This window comes from Erpetoichthys calabaricus, chromosome 3 (genome assembly GCF_900747795.2).
Source record: "Erpetoichthys calabaricus chromosome 3, fErpCal1.3, whole genome shotgun sequence".
In the NCBI taxonomy this organism is placed as follows: Eukaryota; Metazoa; Chordata; class Cladistia; order Polypteriformes; family Polypteridae; genus Erpetoichthys; species Erpetoichthys calabaricus.
Genome location: NC_041396.2, coordinates 203,763,884 through 203,782,662, shown reverse-complemented (window position 1 = coordinate 203,782,662; position 18,779 = coordinate 203,763,884). Strand labels below are relative to the sequence as shown.

The 18,779-nt window shown below is 39.7% G+C and overlaps 1 protein-coding gene across 1 annotated transcript in view; it reads right to left on the bottom strand.

Annotated features, from left to right (window-relative positions):
• Positions 1-18,779, bottom strand: part of mthfd1l (methylenetetrahydrofolate dehydrogenase (NADP+ dependent) 1 like) — a 372,644-nt gene that overhangs the window by 310,098 nt on the left and 43,767 nt on the right. The window contains exon 7 of the mRNA XM_028797690.2: positions 13,455-13,591. Within this exon, the coding sequence (XP_028653523.1) occupies positions 13,455-13,591 (137 nt within the window). The remainder of the gene's footprint in view (positions 1-13,454; positions 13,592-18,779) is intronic.

Here is an 18,779-nt window from a genome sequence, read left to right as displayed (position 1 = left end):
GTTGGTTGTAGGGGGTTTCTGGCCAAATGTAGTTCATATTTCTTAAACATAAAAGAATTGTATGCTTAAGTCTCAAGCTAAAGTTACTGGCTGCAACGGGTGCTGAACATGATAGGTGCTCTGTCAGGAAATTATGTCAGTTAAACATTGAATCATTATAAGCTGCAGATAATGAAGCTGTTAGGTTGTTTTTGAATAACGTAAATGCTGAGTACATATTCGTTTAATGCTGTGGTGTAGCAATGGATTGTGCAGTTTGTGCAAACCACAAGGGCCTACGAGCTTGGGGGGGCCCACTCGGGGCCGTACAGATTTTAAAAAAATGTTAATAAATTCAATCACTTATACAGTTCATTGTGTTAATAATTCACAGTTTTATTTGATTGTTTTCACAATCACCAGGCCAGTCTAATCCAATCCATGATGATTTGATGTATTCGGCAGGCCTACAGTTTACACAAATTTAGAGCCTAAACAGAGGCACAACACGTCCTAGTCTGCCTTATAGAGAAGTGCACATTCCCATATTTAGTGACCTTTGGTGTGCCATAGCGGATGTGAACAGAAGAAGTTTTGAAGGACGTCACATGAAAAGTGTAAATATATACTACTGAAAAAACTTTTTAATGAGAGTATAGCATCAAGTCAGTGAAACTTCTGGGCTACTGATCTGGTCAGTTAAGTAGCAGAGGGGGTTGTAAATCAGTTTCAGCTGTTTTGGTGCACTAGATAAGATGACCCCCAAAACAGGAATGGTTTAACAGGTGGAGGCCACTGACATTTTTCCCTCCTTATCCTCTTTTTGGACTGTTTTTTTTTTTACTAGTTTTGCAGTTGGTTGATGTCAGTGTCACTACTGGTAGCATGAGGCGATACCTGGACCCTACAGAGGTTGCACTGGTAGTCCAGCTTCTCCAGGATAGCACATCAATACGTGAAATTGCCAGAAGGTTTGCTGTGTCTCCCAGCACAGTTTCAAGGGCATGGAGGAAATTCCAGGAGATGGGCAGTTACACTAGGAGAGTTGGACAGGGCTGTAGAAGGTCCTCAACCAATCAGCAGGGCCGGAGGAACAGGACGAACACTGCCAGAGCCCTACAAAATGACCTCTAGCAGGCAGGCCACTGGTGTGAATGTCTCTGACCAAACAATCAGAAACAGACTTCATAAGGGTAGCCTGAGGGCCCGACATCATCTAGTGGGCCCTGTGCTCACTGCCCGCCGGCACTGTGGAGCTCTATTGGCATTTGCCATAGAATACTAGAACTGGCAGGTCCACCACTTTTCAACAAGATGAGAGCAGGTTCACCCTGAGCACATGTGACAGATGTTAAATGGTCTGGAGAAGCCTTGGAGAACATTATGCTGCCTGTCACATCGTTCAGCATGACTGGTTTGGTGGTGGGTCAGTGATGGTCTGGGGAGGTATATCCATGGAGGGACGCACAGACCTCTATAGGCTAGGTATTGGGATGAAATCCTTGGACCCACTGTCAGACCCTATGCTGGTGCAGTGGGGCCTGGGTTCCTCCTGGTGCACGACAATGCCCAGCCTCATGTGGCAAGAGTAGGCAGGAAGTTCCTGGAGGATGAAGGAATTGATAAAACTGACTGGCCCCCACGCTCACCTGACCTCAATCCAAAAGAACACCTCTGGGTGTGACATTATGTTTTGGTCCATCCGACACCGCCAGGTTGCACCTCAGACTGTCCAGGAGCTCAGTGATGCTCATTAGGACGTTGTCAGGCATGCATACAAGAAAGTGGGGGGCCATACAAACTACTGAGTATGATTTGGTTGCTGAAATTAAATTTCAGCAAAACGGACTTGCCTGCCACATCATTTTTTCACTTTGATTTACCAAGCGTCTTTGAATTCAACCCTCTGTAGGTTGATCATTTTCATTTCCATCAAACAATGTGGCATCTTTTCATTCCAAACACATTACCCAGTCCATATCAGTAGAGATATCCAGCAGGATATTTTCCCATTGTGATCTGATGTGTTTTCAAAGTGTTCATTTAATTTTTTTGAGCACCATACATTTTTATTGTAAATAATTGTTACTTTTGTACTTTGATTTGATGTCAACACTTTTCAAAATTCTAACTCATAAATGGTAAATCATAGTAATTCTGTTGTTAAGTTATGGTCTCTGTTAGTCTGAAAATGCTGAATATTTAAACAATTAGACACTTTTATACTCTCGCCAGATGACACCATGTCTGCCAGTAGCAGCGGACCCGGCAAACATTACAAGAGTGGTGCTGCTAAATGTAAGTCATGCCTGCAACAGGAATTGAAAAACACCAAGCTTACCAAGATTTCTACCTTTCTCAAAACTGAGTGAGGGCCAGCGTTGGTAACTGAGAATGCTGATGCTGGTGAATCGTCGCAACGCCGCAAGCAGGTTATGCAGACAGTGCAGTGAGTGAAAAGGTTGCAACTACCAAGTCTGGAAGTAGCAATGCAACAGCTTCAGATCAGGTGCTATCTGCTGAACGCGTTACAAATGGAGAAACTACTAAAGACAAATAAGCAATATATATGACCAAGCAATTTCCTACCCACAAGGCAAATTTCTTGGAACCATTGACACCTCACTTTATGACGTCCATTTTCTCAGTACTTGTGTAAGACAGGTCCATTGTGTAGTAGTATTCTGTGTTGTCATTTTAATTTGTTACAAATTGAAACTGCTAAGAAGGAACAAGCATACCTCATTTGTCTAAGTAAAGCTAATGTTTAATAACATCATGACAATGCTGAAAATCATAATGTTGGAATTTATTAGAAAGAAATTAAACTGTTGGTTAGTTACAGTAAGGAAAACTATTGTAAAATTAGTGTACTTAAAACTATGACAAACTGTTCAAAACTTCTTTAAAAGTTGGAAACATTTATTAAGAGTGTCCCTGATTAAGCATGTTGAACATCTACCCCCTTAACATGCCTTTTTTTTTTTAGTAAGTAACTCAACTGATTTCTTACTCAATAAAGGGTTAGGGGAGGGAATGTTGTATTTGATTCGAAAAAGATGTTGCATCGAGTGTCTAATTATTTTTTGCAATCCCTTCCTTAGAATGCAATTTTTAAAGCAATAAACATAAAATATCATTGCATACACCCTGATCAGGACTTTGAATATATACTGTTAAACTTACAGTACCTTAATTTCCACTTGGGAAGAGCAGCAAACCACAGCACCGATGAGGTCTGAAATTATACCAGGCACAACCTGCCTGGCACAGCCTTTTTATTATCAAACTTAACCTAGACACAATATGAGCTTCCTAGACAGATTCAATGAGGGCTTAAAAACAAACCAGGCACAATGGAATTATGGGTTTTTTGTTTTTTTTTTTTTTTTTTTACCATGTGCCATAAACTGATCAGCCATAACATTAACAGGAGAAATGAATAACACTGATTATCTCATAACAGTGGCCGTGGTTACCGTGGTTATTAGTCAGCAAGTGAACGGTCAGTTCTCGAAGGTGGTGTGTTGGAAGCAAGCGGAAGGATATAAGTGACTTTGACAAGGGAATGTGTGTCATTTATCTGGGGAAAAGATTGGCAGCAAGATGCACAATGGGAAGATGGTAAGCCGGCTTAGACAGTACGATGCTCTAGACAATTTTTGGCTGGGAAACCTTGTGTCCTGGCATTCACTTAGCTGTTACTTTGATATGTACCTTCCTTCGCAAAGTTGTCTTGGAAAAATAAGCAGGTCCACATCTTACATATATTTATGCATTAGTACTACTATCCACACCTCCCACATTCCATTCCCACAATTTACTTTATTTTTGCTAACTTATAGCTGCTGTAATAAAGCGATTAAAAAAGTTATTACAAATTCCATTTTGAGAGCTGGTTTGTTTATCACCGGTGGGTGATCTGATAGTGACGCAGTCCTGGATGCCACTACCCAGCCAGCCCCTAGGATCTAGTTGTGAATAATTTACTTACAGTTATGCTAGACGGAGGGGCCCACCTCAGGGCACTGCACAGGGTCCTTCAGGAAGCTAGCTACCTCACTGGTTCAATGTATATACAGTATAATGACTTAGAGGGCCCCACTTAGTGAGCTTCTTTCCTCTTCAGTTCATTTATAGAGAGGTTAAGTGACCTCTTGCTTTACTTGCTTGCACTTTTTGCTTTCACAAAGATCATTAACTTACCTGGTACAAATTCAAGCAGCATGAGAGCCGAGTTGGTACTGCAGAGGTTTGTGCAAGCTGCTGATGTGACAATGACTTTTTAAACAACTTTATTAGCATTCCAATAACATGTATTAAGGATTTATTTGTCTGTGAGGAGCAGCTATCAGACAAATGAAAGAGGTAGTATAAAAAATATACAAGCTGAAATGTCCAGCGAAACTGAATCTCTCAACAAATTTCCCTGATGAAAAAATGTACTGAAATTCAAGTAAATCAGTCCACTGGGAATTAAGTTTATAATGCAGACAGACTGGTGGGATGACAACAGTAAGTATTTTTCATATATGTTTCACACCTAAAATCAAAAAATGATATTACTAGCTATTCTACCAGACCACCCAGAATAATAATAAAATGTATGTTACATTAATAAAATAATTAAAAAGCACATCTGACACTTATGATCGCCTCATTACAGCAGAAAGATGTATAATTCAGCATCTAGTACTCATGTGCTTATTAAGCCTTTGCAAAATTTCACTGTGAAATAAAGTGAACGTTTATAGCAAATAACAATTCGTAGAACAGTAATAATAATTAACTCAATAATTCAGTAATAAAATTGAAATATTATAGAGCATGTAGAATGCGTAACAGTCGAAATGTAAAACTTGATTGCTAAGAGACAAATGAGGGCGCACACCCTTCTCCTCCCTGAACAGCAGTCATGGTGGATTATCACAAAGTGTGAAACCTAACTCACTTACACCTTCAGCTCAAGCATGGAACTCGTCACAAATGGGTTATTTGCTTACTTATAATTTTCTCTAAACAAAATATGATATGATCAACCAACAGACTTATTGAGCAGCAAACATAAAAATCTCATTCCTTTTTAACATGCTTAAATGATAAAAATTCTCAACCTGAACACCTGAAATTGGCTTCGTTTCAAGTAAAAATCATGTTGATATCATGTTGTGTTCTGGAAATATTGAGATTAAAAGGACAATAGTACAGCAAAAATAGAAACCTTAATTTAAGTTGTCTCAGGTTTTTTTTCTTCTAAATATTTTTACCTATTATACCTTTTATTAGCCTATATTCAAAGTTTTTTTAGAAATAGGTATGGTGGTTTTCATGTAATGCTTTATTTAACACAGTGCAGAGTGTTTCCAAGCCTTTCTGTTGTCATGAACCACTTTTTCACATGTAAATGTCTTTGTGATGCATTAAGGGAACTAAAGGAGGAGGGTGACCCCACTCGGTAAATAGAGCACAACCATGAGAGAAATTCAATCACAACCCACTATCATTGTAAACAATAACAACTCATAACCCAACCAGAAGCAGTGGTTGAGAGACACTGCTTGAAGACACAGACAAATAGAAACGTAATTTCATACTGTACATACAGATAGGTTCTGCATTAAATAGAAAACACAACATAAACTTTGCTAGTTGTTTGATTTTCTTATCCTTTTGTCTCTTCCTAAAGTAGCACACATGTTACTTTACTTCCTGCAAGTATAAATATTGACAATATAGAACAACACAACTGACGGGGAAGCTGCATTCCGATTATATTATTTTAAAGTACAGTAATCCCTCGCTATATCGCGCTTCGCGGCTTCACTCCATCGCGGATTTTATATGTAAGCATATTTAAATATATATCGCGGATTTTTCGCTGCTTCGCGGGTTTCTGCGGACAATGGGTCTTTTAATTTCTGGTACATGCTTCCTCAGTTGGTTTGCCCAGTTGATTTCACACAAGGGACGCTATTGGCAGATGGCTGAGAAGCTACCCGGCTTACTTTTCTTTCTCCCTCTCTTGCGCTGACTATCTGTGATCCTGACGTAGGGGGTGTGAGCAGGGGGGCTGTTCGCACACCTAGACGATACGGACGCTCGTCTAAAACTGCTGAAAGATTATCTTCACGTTGCTACCTTCTGTGTGCAGCTTTTAAGTAAGCTGCACGGTGCTTCACATACTTAAAAGCTCAAAGGGCACGTATTGATTTTTTTATCTGTCTCTCTCTATCTCTCTCTAACTCTCTCTCTCTCTTCTCCTGACGAAGGGAGTGTGAGCTGCCGCCTTCAACAGCTTTGTGCCGCGGTGCTTCGCATACTTACAAGCCAAACAGCCCTATTGATTTGTTTGCTCCTTTGAAGAGGAAGATATGTTTGCATTCTTTTAATTGTGAGACTGAACTGTCATCTCTGTCTTGTCATGGAGCACAGTTTAAACTTTTAAAAAAGAGACAAATGTTTGTTTGCAGTGTTTGAATAACGTTCCTGTCTCTCTACAACCTCCTGTGTTTCTGCGCAAATCTGTGACCCAAGCATGACAATATAAAAATAACCATATATGGTTTCTACTTCGCGGATTTTCTTATTTCGCGGGTGGCTCTGGAACGCAACCCCCGCGATGGAGGAGGGATTACTATACATCATTTATGGAATTAATGTGCAGAAGGCTGCCCTTTGAAAACTTACAAAGGTTCCCGTTTAAAATAATTAAGGGGAAATGTATTTACAACCAAATCCAGGAAGTACTTCTTTACATTGAGTTGTGGGAATATTGAGCAAACTACAAAGTCATGTAAGTTGAAGTGGAAACCTCAACAACTTTTAAGACCTATTTGAATGGACTATTCTGGCAATTTAGCTACTACGTAACCAAACAAATCTGATGGACAGAGTGGTCTCCTCTTGTTTGCCAAACGTCTTCTGTTCTTATGTTCTAACACAATGTCATACAGAAGCTTAGCAAGAAACCGATATTCTATGAAGACAAAATCCTAGGCACCGGGGTCTCACTTGAGAAGTGACAACTGACAAAACCAAAAACTTTCTTTGATGCAAACATACAGCATTGGCCATCTTAAGAGAGAACAAAATTATAGTCTCTACATCATAGTTATCACTTTTGAGGTGTCTGTCACACCCATGCACATTCTAGTAATAGCTCTGGTGAGCAAACCACAGGGAGCAGTGTTTTCTTTTAAGCAGGTCTATGCTGGGTACCGTTCTGTATTTATAGTGAGAAACAGTCCAGAAACCAAGTGTGCACATGAAAGTTTCCATCTTTTAGCCTTATGTTGTGGGTGTGTCCTATTATATTATTTTTGATGTAGTGATTGTAATGTACAAGCAGCTTTCTTGTTTCACTTAGCAGATAGCAAGCACTGCCTTTCAACTTTCATTTATGATGTATTAAGACTGCGCAATAGCTAGCTGTTCTGTTCTTTTTTGCTGGAAATGCCTCTCCTTTTCCAATATACAGTATATTTCAGATAACATTTTGCAGCTGCAGTACTTTAAGAATTCACAAATGTTGTTAAATCAGACTTCACCATGGGGGGGCTAGGCTTCTGCACTCCTACTATTCATGAAGCCTTCAGACTTCGAAAATTCAGACATCCACAAATGGGTCATACCCACCACAACTCAAAGTAATCAAAGCCAGAGCCTGCAAACAGCCCTCCTGAATTAGAAGACACTGGCTAAGAGAGGGGATAACTCAATTTATTTAAACATCTGTAGACATTAAATGTCTGTGGCTTTTGCAACAGCTGCACTTAGATACACAGACTCAAGTGCATAAGTGCCCTACCTCCTTGTTCAGTATGGACAGTTTTAAAGCTAACTATTCTACAATACATTTCAAAAGTTAAAACTGATTAAGAATAAGGTTAGTGTTACAAAATGCCTGCCATAGTTGCCAACCTTGAATTAAAATACACAATATATAATGAAAGCAGGAAGCAAATAGAACAGCAAGAAAGGTTTCCACCTTCACATAGTATTTGTATTAGCGTGACTCCCATTGGTGCAGTTTTTATGTCCTCAAATGCTCATATAAGCTTTCTCTTGCAGTCCAAAGGAATTCTGTTAAGCTGAATGCCATCTTTATAATGTTCCATTGTGAGTAAGTGTGTGTACAAGTGTGTTCTTTAAAGGAGTAGCTTAGCTGGAGGCAAGTAGTGTCATGCATGTTGATGCATGGGTAAGTTCCAGCTTCCTGTAACTCATGACAAGCAATCAGATATGTAAAATGAAAGCAAAGACATAAAACTGTATGTTATGCCTGATTTTCTTTCACAGAGATCAACTTCCAAGCATCCCCCTAACAAGATATAGTACTGGCAGCTACAAAAAAAGGGGATACTTTAAAATTTACAGGAAAGTCTGATTTGTATCTTACCTAATGAGAAGGAAATGTGCCACAGCCCTGTGAATTATGACCTTGTTAATTGGTGTGACACCTCAGTGGTAAAACATAATTTTAACACACAGCAAAAAATGCTTATTAATTTTAGAATAAGCATTTTTCATTTATCTGAAACATCGACCAAGGATCAGCCATTACTGAAAGTTTTAAATATCTTGGGATAGTTATAAAACTGATTTCAGTCAGAAGCAGTCTGTAAGAAGGAACAAGCATACCTCATTTGTCTAAGTAATGCTAATGTTTAATAACATCATGACAATGCTGAAAATCATAATGTTGGAATTTATTAGAAAGAAATTAAACTGTTGGTTAGTTACAGTAAGGAAAATTATTATAAAATTAGTGTACTTAAAACTATGACTAACTGTTCAAAAGTTCTTTAAAAGTTGGAAACATTTATTAAGAGTGTCCCTGATTAAGCATGTTGAACATCTTCCCCCTTAACAGGCCTTTTTTTTTAGTAAGTAACTCAACTGATTTCTTACTCAATAAAGGGTTAGGAGAGGGAATGTTGTATCTGATTTGAAAAAGATGTTGCATCGAATGTCTAATTATTTTTTTGCAATCCCTTCATTAGAATGCAATTTTTAAATCAATAAAAATAAAATATCATTAGCATCCACCTTGATCAGGACGTCGTATATACACTGTTAAACTTACAGTACCTTAATTTCCACTTGTGAAGAGCAGCAAACCACATCACCAATGAGCTCTGAAATTTTATCTGGCACAACCCACCTGGCACATCCTTTTTATTATCAAACTTAACTTAGACTCAATATTTGCTCCCTAGACAGACTCAATGAGAGCTTAAAAACAAACCGGGCACGATGGAGTTAGGTTTTGGTTTTTTTGTTTTTTTTTTTTTACTGTGTGCTATGCATACCATTAACAGGAGAAATGCATAACACTGATTATGTCATAACAGTGGCAGTGGTTACCTGTCAAGGGGTATGATATACTGTATTAGTCAGCAAGTGAACTGTCAGGTGTTGAAGGTGGTGTGTTGGGAGCAAGCGGAAGGATCTAAGTGACTTTGACATATACTGATCAGCCATAACATTAACAGGAGAAATGAATAACACTGATTATCTCATAACAGTGGCCGTGGTTACCTGTCAAGGGGTAGGATATATTAGTCAGCAAGTGAACTGTCAGTTCTTGAAGGTGGTGTGTTGGAAGCAAGCGGAAGGATCTAAGTGACTTTGACAAGGGAATGTACGTCATTTATCTGGGGAAGAGATTGGCAGCAAGATGCACAATGGGAAGATGGCAAGTCGACTGAGGCAGTACGATGCTCTAGACAATTTTCCGCTGGGAAACCTTGTGTCCTGGAATTCACTTGGCTGTTACTTTGATATGTACCACCTACCTAAAGATTGTTGCAGACCACATACACTCCTTCATGCCAATAGTATTCACTGATGGCCATGGTCTCTTTCAGCAGGATAATGTTCCCAGCCACACTGCAAAATTATTCAGGAATGGTTTGATAAACAAGACAAAGAGTTCAAGGTGTTGACTTGGGCTCCAAATTCCAGACTTCAATCCACTGAAACATCTGTAGGATGTACTGGAAAAGTAAGTCCAATTCATGGAGGCCCCAGCTTGAAACATACAGGACTTAAAGGATCTGCTGCTAACATCTTGGTGCCAGATACCACAGGACACCTTTACAGAACTTGTGGAGTTCATGCATCCATGGGCTGCAGTTGTTACAGTAGCACAAGGGGGACCTACACAGTATTAGGCAGATGGTTTAAAGGTTGAGGCTGCTAAGTATATATAGTAATGTGCTAATGAACCATTATGTAAAAATGTCTGCTTACAAAAGTAAGTATCTTCATTTGAAAACACGTTAGACTGTATTAATACCATGGCTGGTTATAAAAAGTGATGTTGATTTATGATATGCAAATATTGATTTTCACATAGAGGCATAGTTGTTTGTTACCCTGAATTTGCCCAGTATAAGAAAGTGTCTGTAATTATGTGGATGTGCTCTGCAACAGACTGGAACTCAATCTGTGATCTTTTTTGCCTCATGCATATTGCTGCCCGATTATGATTTATCATTACCCTGAACTGACTTTACTGGGTATAGAAAACAAATTGATCAATGGAAAACAAAGCAGTTCAAGAAGTATGCAAGGAATGCTGGAGCTTCATGCACTTATATTGATATCTGGGAAGGTTTGGATGCTGCTGAATCTGAAGGACTAATTTGGGTTTACACTACCTCACCAAAAGCATGATTTTGATATGGAGATACAGAACATCCTTTACACTACAGTACATTTATATTGTATCCTATTTTGTCGTGTAAATGTATCTGTTGGATACTATAATAGACAGATGTTTGAAAGACAAAGGAAGTTAAAAATATTTTTATAAAAATGATAAAGCTATAAAAAAAAAGTTAAAAAGAAAAAAGTCATAACAAATAGTTTACAAGACATTTTGCCAGCTTAAATAAATATGGAATGGTGTAGCTTGAATGACCATTGTTTTAATACAATTCTATATGTTGCAAAAAAGTGGGTTGTGAAAATGCAGTATCCCTTATGAAAATCCTGCTTCCTATAAAAAAAGCACTAACTGCGTGCCTTCAGTTTCAAATACAATACTCTCGTTCATAGGTACCTAACTTTTTTAAAAACTTGGTCTATCCCAGAACCCACCGTAGATACTGTGTTGTCAAGATGCACATGCCATGCATTTTTAATAGTGTTCAAATAAATGCATTTTTAAAACTTAAACTATGACTTCAAAAAAAAATACATACTTGGCTACTCATACACATTCTTAAAAGGCACATCAAAGTCTAAAACATATATTTAATTATTCATAGAACAAAAATTTACTTAGCATCTAAATAAGAAGACGAGCTATTAATAAATTATATCTGTTGCCAGTCATGTGAACCTAAGGAATGCTTAGTGGGTTCTGTTAAGGAAACAAATTGGGAGAATCATAATGGGGTACACAGTCATAAAATTTTTTTCCCCTCTTTAACCTTAAGAGTGAAGAAGGATGTACAGGAGGTGCTCTGCCATTATTTCTGTCATGGTTCCAGAAGTCCCAGCCCTTCCCACCATTCTACTATTTAAGAAGTGCCCAGAAGTCACTGTTTATTCATGGACATACGACATATCCTCCTACAGGGAAAGATTATCATAAACCTGAAGAAGCCATAACATGACCCAGACAGACCTTGGAGATTTCCTACTCTGCATTTTTTGTTTTATTTGTGCCAAATTAAATGAGGCATCCATTTTTGAAGCCTAACACTTAAACTGTTTATTTTTCGTACACACAGATACACATACACACTTATAAAAAGAAGAGCTGGTTAAGGAAAATATTGATATGACCCTATCTTACTTAGTCCAATACACTCTGGACCAACCAAAATCAGGCTAGTAATGTAAAAGCCTTTAAATGTCTTATTAAAATATATGAAAATGGTAACAAAAACTCCATTCTAAAATTGAACTGCATCCAAATATAATACATTTTGGGTTAACAAATACAATAAAGATACATGGGTGTAAATGTTAAACATTAACTGCAATTTTTTTTCTTCTAAATGATACATATTTCAATAAATGAACACAAATTCTGTTTTATAATTTGCATTTTAAAGAGATGAAAACTCTCAGTAGAACAGAATAAGCAAAGTGCAGCATTTTGCTTCCCTCTAGTGGCTGATGCATGCAAATGTATGATGTCAATGTTTAAGGCAGTATTTTGCAGATTAATAATATTGTAGATCTTGCAGACATAAAAACATACATAGAGAAACTTTGAAACAGGTTAAGAATTGTGCAGGGTAGTGAGCAATCTCTTTCTCGTCTTCCACGGTATCAAGAGATATAAACTCTAACGAAATCTGGGAATATTTCCTTACAGTAAATCAATTTAAATGCTAATAAATCCTAATTGACAATTTTTATTCATTTAAAAGAAGACTGGCATCATAATAAATGCACATATAGGAACTTTCCAAAAAATAATACTGACATTATGCAACCATATTATTTTTTATAAAATAAATCTTAATCCTAAAGATTTATAATAATCTAGGAATATTAATCCAAGATAAATATATAAAAAAAAACTGGATCAATAAAGTTTCACATGTTCATTGTTTTCTTGTAATAACAGAGATAAAAACATAATATTTCTCTTAATCATACGGGTACAAAGGCCTTCTGAACATGGCATGTGTTTTGAAGAACAACTTTTGAGAACTTATATGTTATATGGTCTGATTCAAAATGTAGTTGAAGTGAAATTATCTAGCAGTCTATGAAACTCTTTCAGTCCCACCATTCAAATCCATGATTTACAATTTCTCAAACTGACATTTTTGCATTGTCAGTGACCCTTACTTAAAATTCCTTCATCTTTCTGCACATTTCTCATGTTGTATTCTCATAATATTACCAAATAAATCTAAAGATATATGCATAAACAACACCTACATCTGTAATTTTTTTGTGAAACATTTTAGTTTGTAAAATTAGTAACGCTTACTATTAAAGTGTGGGGTCAGAAAAAAACAAATTGTTGAATATCCACAAATCATATGGTTCTGGATTGTGAAAGCAATTAAAGCAATTCGGTCTTTCTTGGTGATGCTCTAAATAGGATACTGTTACATCACGGCATTTGAAAAATATTGCAAAACTAACAAAACAGATATATTTTCAGTTTCTAAAACAGCAGTAAAATGTAGGAAATTGTTATAATCCTTTCAAATGAACTGCTTTTGGTTTCAGGTCAATTTTTGTTTCTTTAAAAAATGGCATAATTTCTATGTCTAGATGTATGTGTACTCTCCCACATACTGAAAACACCTACATTTATTGTAGCTCATTTCAAATTTTTGTTATTCTAAATATCACAGTGAAGTTTGATCTGAAAGATGAGGTTTCAGTTTCACTTGTAATACTGTACAAATTATAATAGTACTTACACAAATACTTCATTGGAAATATGGCCATGACTTTATCTAAAAGATGATGATACATAAATAATACATTACCAGGCTTTGTAGGTTGTTAGCATTCCAGAGACAGCTCACAACCACCCCTCCACTCTTCTGAATGAGAAACTGTAAAGCAGCTTCAAGAGGTCCATTCTCTCCTGCTATCAGTACAGACTTTCCCACTAATGATGCATCTGTAAAGAGAACCTAACTTTTAATATACATTCTTTCAAAAGATAACTCAAATAATCTAAACAAAAAAAACATTTATGGGAACATTACATTACAAAAGACATAATACCTGTTTTCAAGAGATTCCCATTACCACCATTACCATTAGTCTGTACTGTACATTCAAAATTATTACGTTTGGATATACAAGATAATATATTTAAAAATACCAGAGGGTTTTGACTTATTGAATATTTAAATGTGTGAGTAGCATGCAAGCCTCTTCCCTGCAAAAATGTTTTATATTTAGATAAAAGCTGAGTAATGGCTCTTTACCTTTGCCACAGCTAAACCACAATGAACTTGGTGCAGTTTTAAAAGCTAAAGTACAGTAACAGAGATTTTGTGTGTGCACAGTCAGTATATCACCACGCTGAAGTCAATAAGTACAGACAGTGCACTGGGGCTTTCACTCCCTCCAGCACAGCTATATCAAGTGCCTTATATATGAAACTTTAATGTAAACGAGCATGAAAACATGAATATGACAATGACAGTTTGTGATTTGCTTTGAAACTGTTGATTTTTAATTAAACAGAATGAAAAGTAAACCCTGAAATGTGCTATTTACAATTAAGTAGATCACAGTTCCACTAAGTGTAGATGGATAATGCTGTATCAACTGCTACTGTATATTACTGAAATTCAAAACTTATCTATATGCTGACGAAAAGTTTCTAGGACATCTGTTATTCATGGTTAAATCTCTCTCTCTCTCTCTCTCTCTCTCATGCTGTATATATATATTATATATATATATATATATATATATATATATATATACACAGTGCATCCGGAAAGTATTCACAGCGCAACACTTTTTCCACATGTTACAGCCTTATTCCAAAATGGAATAAATTAATTTTTTTTCTCAGAATTCTACACACCACACCCCATAATGACAACGTGAAAAAAGTTTACTTGAGGTTTTTGTAAATTTATTAAAAATAAAAAAACTGAGAAATCACATGTACATAAGTATTCACGATGCACCTTTGGCAGCAATTACAGCCTCAAGTCTTTTTGAATATGATGCCACAAGCTTGGCACACCTATCCTTGGCCAGTTTCGCCCATTCCTCTTTGCAGCACCTCTCAAGCTCCATCAGGTTGGATGGGAAGCGACGGTGCACAGCCATTTTAAGATCTCTCCAGAGATGTTTAATCAGATTCAAGTCTGGGCTCTGGCTGGGCCACTCAAGGACATTCACAGAGTTGCCCTGAAGCCACTCCTTTGATATCTTGGCTGTGTGCTTAGGGTCGTTGTCCTGCTGAAAGATGAACCGTCGCCCCAGTCTGAGGTCAAGAGCACTCTGGAGCAGGTGTTCATCCAGGATGTCTCTGTACATTGCTGCAGTCATCTTTACCTTTATCTTGACTAGTCTCCTAGTTCCTGCCGCTGAAAAACATTCCCACAGCATGATGCTGTCACCACCATGCTTCACTGTAGGGATGGTATTGGCCTGGTGATGAGCGGTGCCTGGTTTCCTCCAAACGTGACGCCTGGCATTCACACCAAAGAGTTCAATCTTTGTCTCATCAGACCAGAGAATTTTCTTTCTTATGGTCTGAGAGTCCTTCAGGTGCCTTTTGGCAAACTCCAGGTGGGCTGCCATGTGCCTTTTACTAAGGAGTGGCTTCCGTCTGGCCAATCTACCATACAGGCCTGATTGGTAGATTGCTGCACAGATCGTTGTCCTTCTGGAAGGTTCTCTCCACAGAGGACCTCTGGAGCTCTGACAGAGTGACCATCGGGTTCTTGGTCACCTCCCTGACTAAGGCCCTTTTCCCCTGATCGCTCAGTTTAGATGGCCGGCCAGCTCTAGTAAGAGTCCTGGTGGTTTCGAACGTCTTCCACTTACTGATGATGGAGGCCACTGTGCTTATTGGGACCTTCAAAGCAGCAGAAATTTTTCTGTAACCTTCCCCAGATTTCTGCCTCGAGACAATCCTGTCTCAGAGGTCTACAGACAATTCCTTTGACTTCATGCTTGGTTTGTGCTCTAACATGAACTGTCAACTGTGGGACCTTATATAGACAAGTGTGTGCCTTTCCAAATCATGCCCAATCAACTGAATTTACCACAGGTGGACTCCAATTAAGCTGCAGAAACATCTCAAGGATGATCAGGAGAAACAGGATGTACCTGAGCTCAATTATGAATACTTATGTACATGTGCTTTCTCAATTTTTTTTATTTTTAATAAATTTGCAAAAATCTCAAGTAAACCTTTTTCACGTTGTCATTATGGGGTGTTGTGTGTAGAATTCTGAGGAAAAAAATGAATTTAATCCATTTTGGAATAAGGCTGTAACATAACAAAATGTGCAAAAAGTGGTGCGTTGTGAATACATTCCAGATGCACTGTATAGTCGCAATAACGAGACATTACACAGATAAAGGTTTGGGGCAGCCACCCGTATAATGTGGTATCCTGGCTGCAAAGTCGTTTGTTCAATAAAGAGCACTGATGTGCATACAACAGAGTCCAAAACAAGACTGACACATAGAGGAAACGGTTAGACTTTAAAAGGGGAAGACAGGAAGTGAGGTTATATGGGTCTGGCTCAGGTTCATCTGCCATTGGTTCAAGCTCGGAGGTGACATCACAGGGGCCGGAGCCGGTAAGGTCTTCTTCCATTGGCTCGGTCCCGGAAGTGACGTCATGAGAGCCAGGTGAGATCTCCCGGGAATGGTCTACAGGCAAGGGAAAAAAAGAATCAGTGCACTCTGCCACATCCTGGCATGCCTCAGAACTGCCTTCCCTTGAGCCCTTTAGCTGCCTCCCATGCGCACATGTGTGACAAGGCCCCCCCCCCTTAGCCCAGACCCGTCGGGTCGGGCGGACCCAACCGAGAGGTCGTGAACCCGAGAAAGAGCATCAGCGTTGGCATGGAGATAGCCCCGACGATGGATGAGCGAAAACTTGTACGGCTGTAGGTCAAGAAACCACCTGGTGACCCGCGGATTCGACTCCTTGTGCAGGGCCATCCACTGTAAAGGTGCATGGTCCGTGACAAGGGTGAATTCCTGGCCCAACAGGTAGTACCTAAGCTGAGTAATCGCCCACTTAATCGCCAAAGCCTCCCTTTCCACCGCTGCAAACCTGGTCTCCCGGTCCAACAGTTTCCGGCTCAGGAACATGACGGGGTGTTCCACACCATCGACACTTTGGCTCAGCATGGCCCCCAGGCCTCTGTCCGAAGCGTCCGTCTGGAGGATTAAAGGCAGAGAAAACTTAGGTGCTTTCAAAATGGGTGCGGACGTAAGGGCCTGCTTCAAGTCACCAAATGCAGCGCCTGTCTTTTCAGTCCATACCACTATGTTCTTTGTTCTTTGTTAAATCAGTTAAGGGCGCCGCTCTCTCCAAGAATCGGGGTACGAACCGGCAGTAGGACCCCGCTAACCCGAGAAAGGCTTGGACTTGCCGCTTGGTTCGTGGACGGGGCCATTTCAAAATGGCATCTACTTTTGAGGACTGTGGCCTTACGGTACCCCGACCCACCAGGTAGCCTAAATATTTGGCCTCGCTTAATCCAAAGAAGCATTTCTTGGGATTAATCCAGAACCCGGCCTCACCAAGTGCCCGCAATACCGCTCGCACCTGCTGTATGTGCTCCTTCCATGTGCTGGAATAGATGACCACGTCATCGAGGTAGGCAGCACTGTATAAATTATGAGGTTGGAGCACTTTGTCCACCAGATACTGGAAGGTTGCTGGAGCCCCGTGTAACCCAAAGGGAAGGACATGATACTGCCAGTGTCCGCTAGGGGTACTAAACGCGTTTTTTTCCTTCGTAGAGTCCGTTAAAGGAACCTGCCAGTACCCTTTAGTCATGTCAAGTGTGATCAAATATTGAGCCTGCCCAAGCCTCTCGAGGAGGTCGTCCACTCGCGGCATTGGATAGGCATCAAATTGGGAGACTTGATTAAGCCGACGGAAGTCATTGCAAAACCTCCAACTCCCGTCAGGCTTCCCGACTAGCACAATGGGACTGGACCAGGGACTATAACTTTCCTCAATCACACCTAGATCCAGCATGCGCTGGATCTCAAGCTCCACTTCAGCCCTTTTTGCCTTGGGAAGACGATACGGGCGTTCTCGGACAATAACCCCGGGCTCTGTCACTATGTTGTGCTTAATCAGAGAGGTCCTTCCAGGGTTTTCACTGACTACCTCCCGAACGGCCCGGATAACTGTTTTCAGCTCCTGCTGTTGTCTAGGACTTAAATCTGTACCAAAGTTAAGGTTAGCTGTGTAAGCGGAGTGAGCGGTGCTAGCCGGAGGAGGGATCAGGCTCCCTGTCCTTCCACAGTTTCGGCAGGTTCACATGATAAACCCGCTCCCTCGGCCGACGATTTGGTTGACTCACCAAATAGTCAACGAGGCCCTTCCTCTCCTTAACTTCGTAGGGGCCTTGCCAATGGGCAAGCAACTTAGAGTGGGAGGTAGGCACTAGAACCATGACCCAATCTCCCGGTTGGAACTCCCGGAGAGACGTGCCGCAATTGTAACAACGGACCTGTGCTGCTTGAGCCTCTTCCATGTGACTTTTAAGGAGAGGCCTAATATTTCCAAATCTATCGCGTAATTGCACGATATATTCTAATATATTTGTAGTAGGAACAGCCTCTTCTTCCCATCCTTCTTTTAGAATATCTAATATGCCCCGGGGTTGTCGCCCATACAGTAATTCAAAAGGGGAGAACCCCATGGAGGCTTGTGGGACTTCCCGATAGGCAAAAAGGACGAGGGGGAGGAGCTGATCCCAGTTCCTTCCATCCTCGCTGACCACCTTACGTAACATTTGTTTGAGACTCTGATTAAATCTCTCCACTAGACCGTCGGTTTGAGGATAATACACCGCGGTCTTTAAATGCTTTATTTTCAGTAATCTGGCAGTCTCCTTGAACGTCTCCGAGGTGAACGGTGTCCCCTGGTCCGTCAAGACTTCCTTGGGGATACCCACGCGCGAAAAGACCCCTAGTAATTCCCGTGCGATGGCTTTAGAAGTAGCTGAGCGCAACGGAACAGCTTCGGGGTATTTGGTAGCGTAATCCACGAGGACCAGGATGTATTTGTGCTCTCGGGCTGAGGGTTCTAAGGGTCCAACTATATCGACCCCAATTCGATGGAAGGGAACATCAAT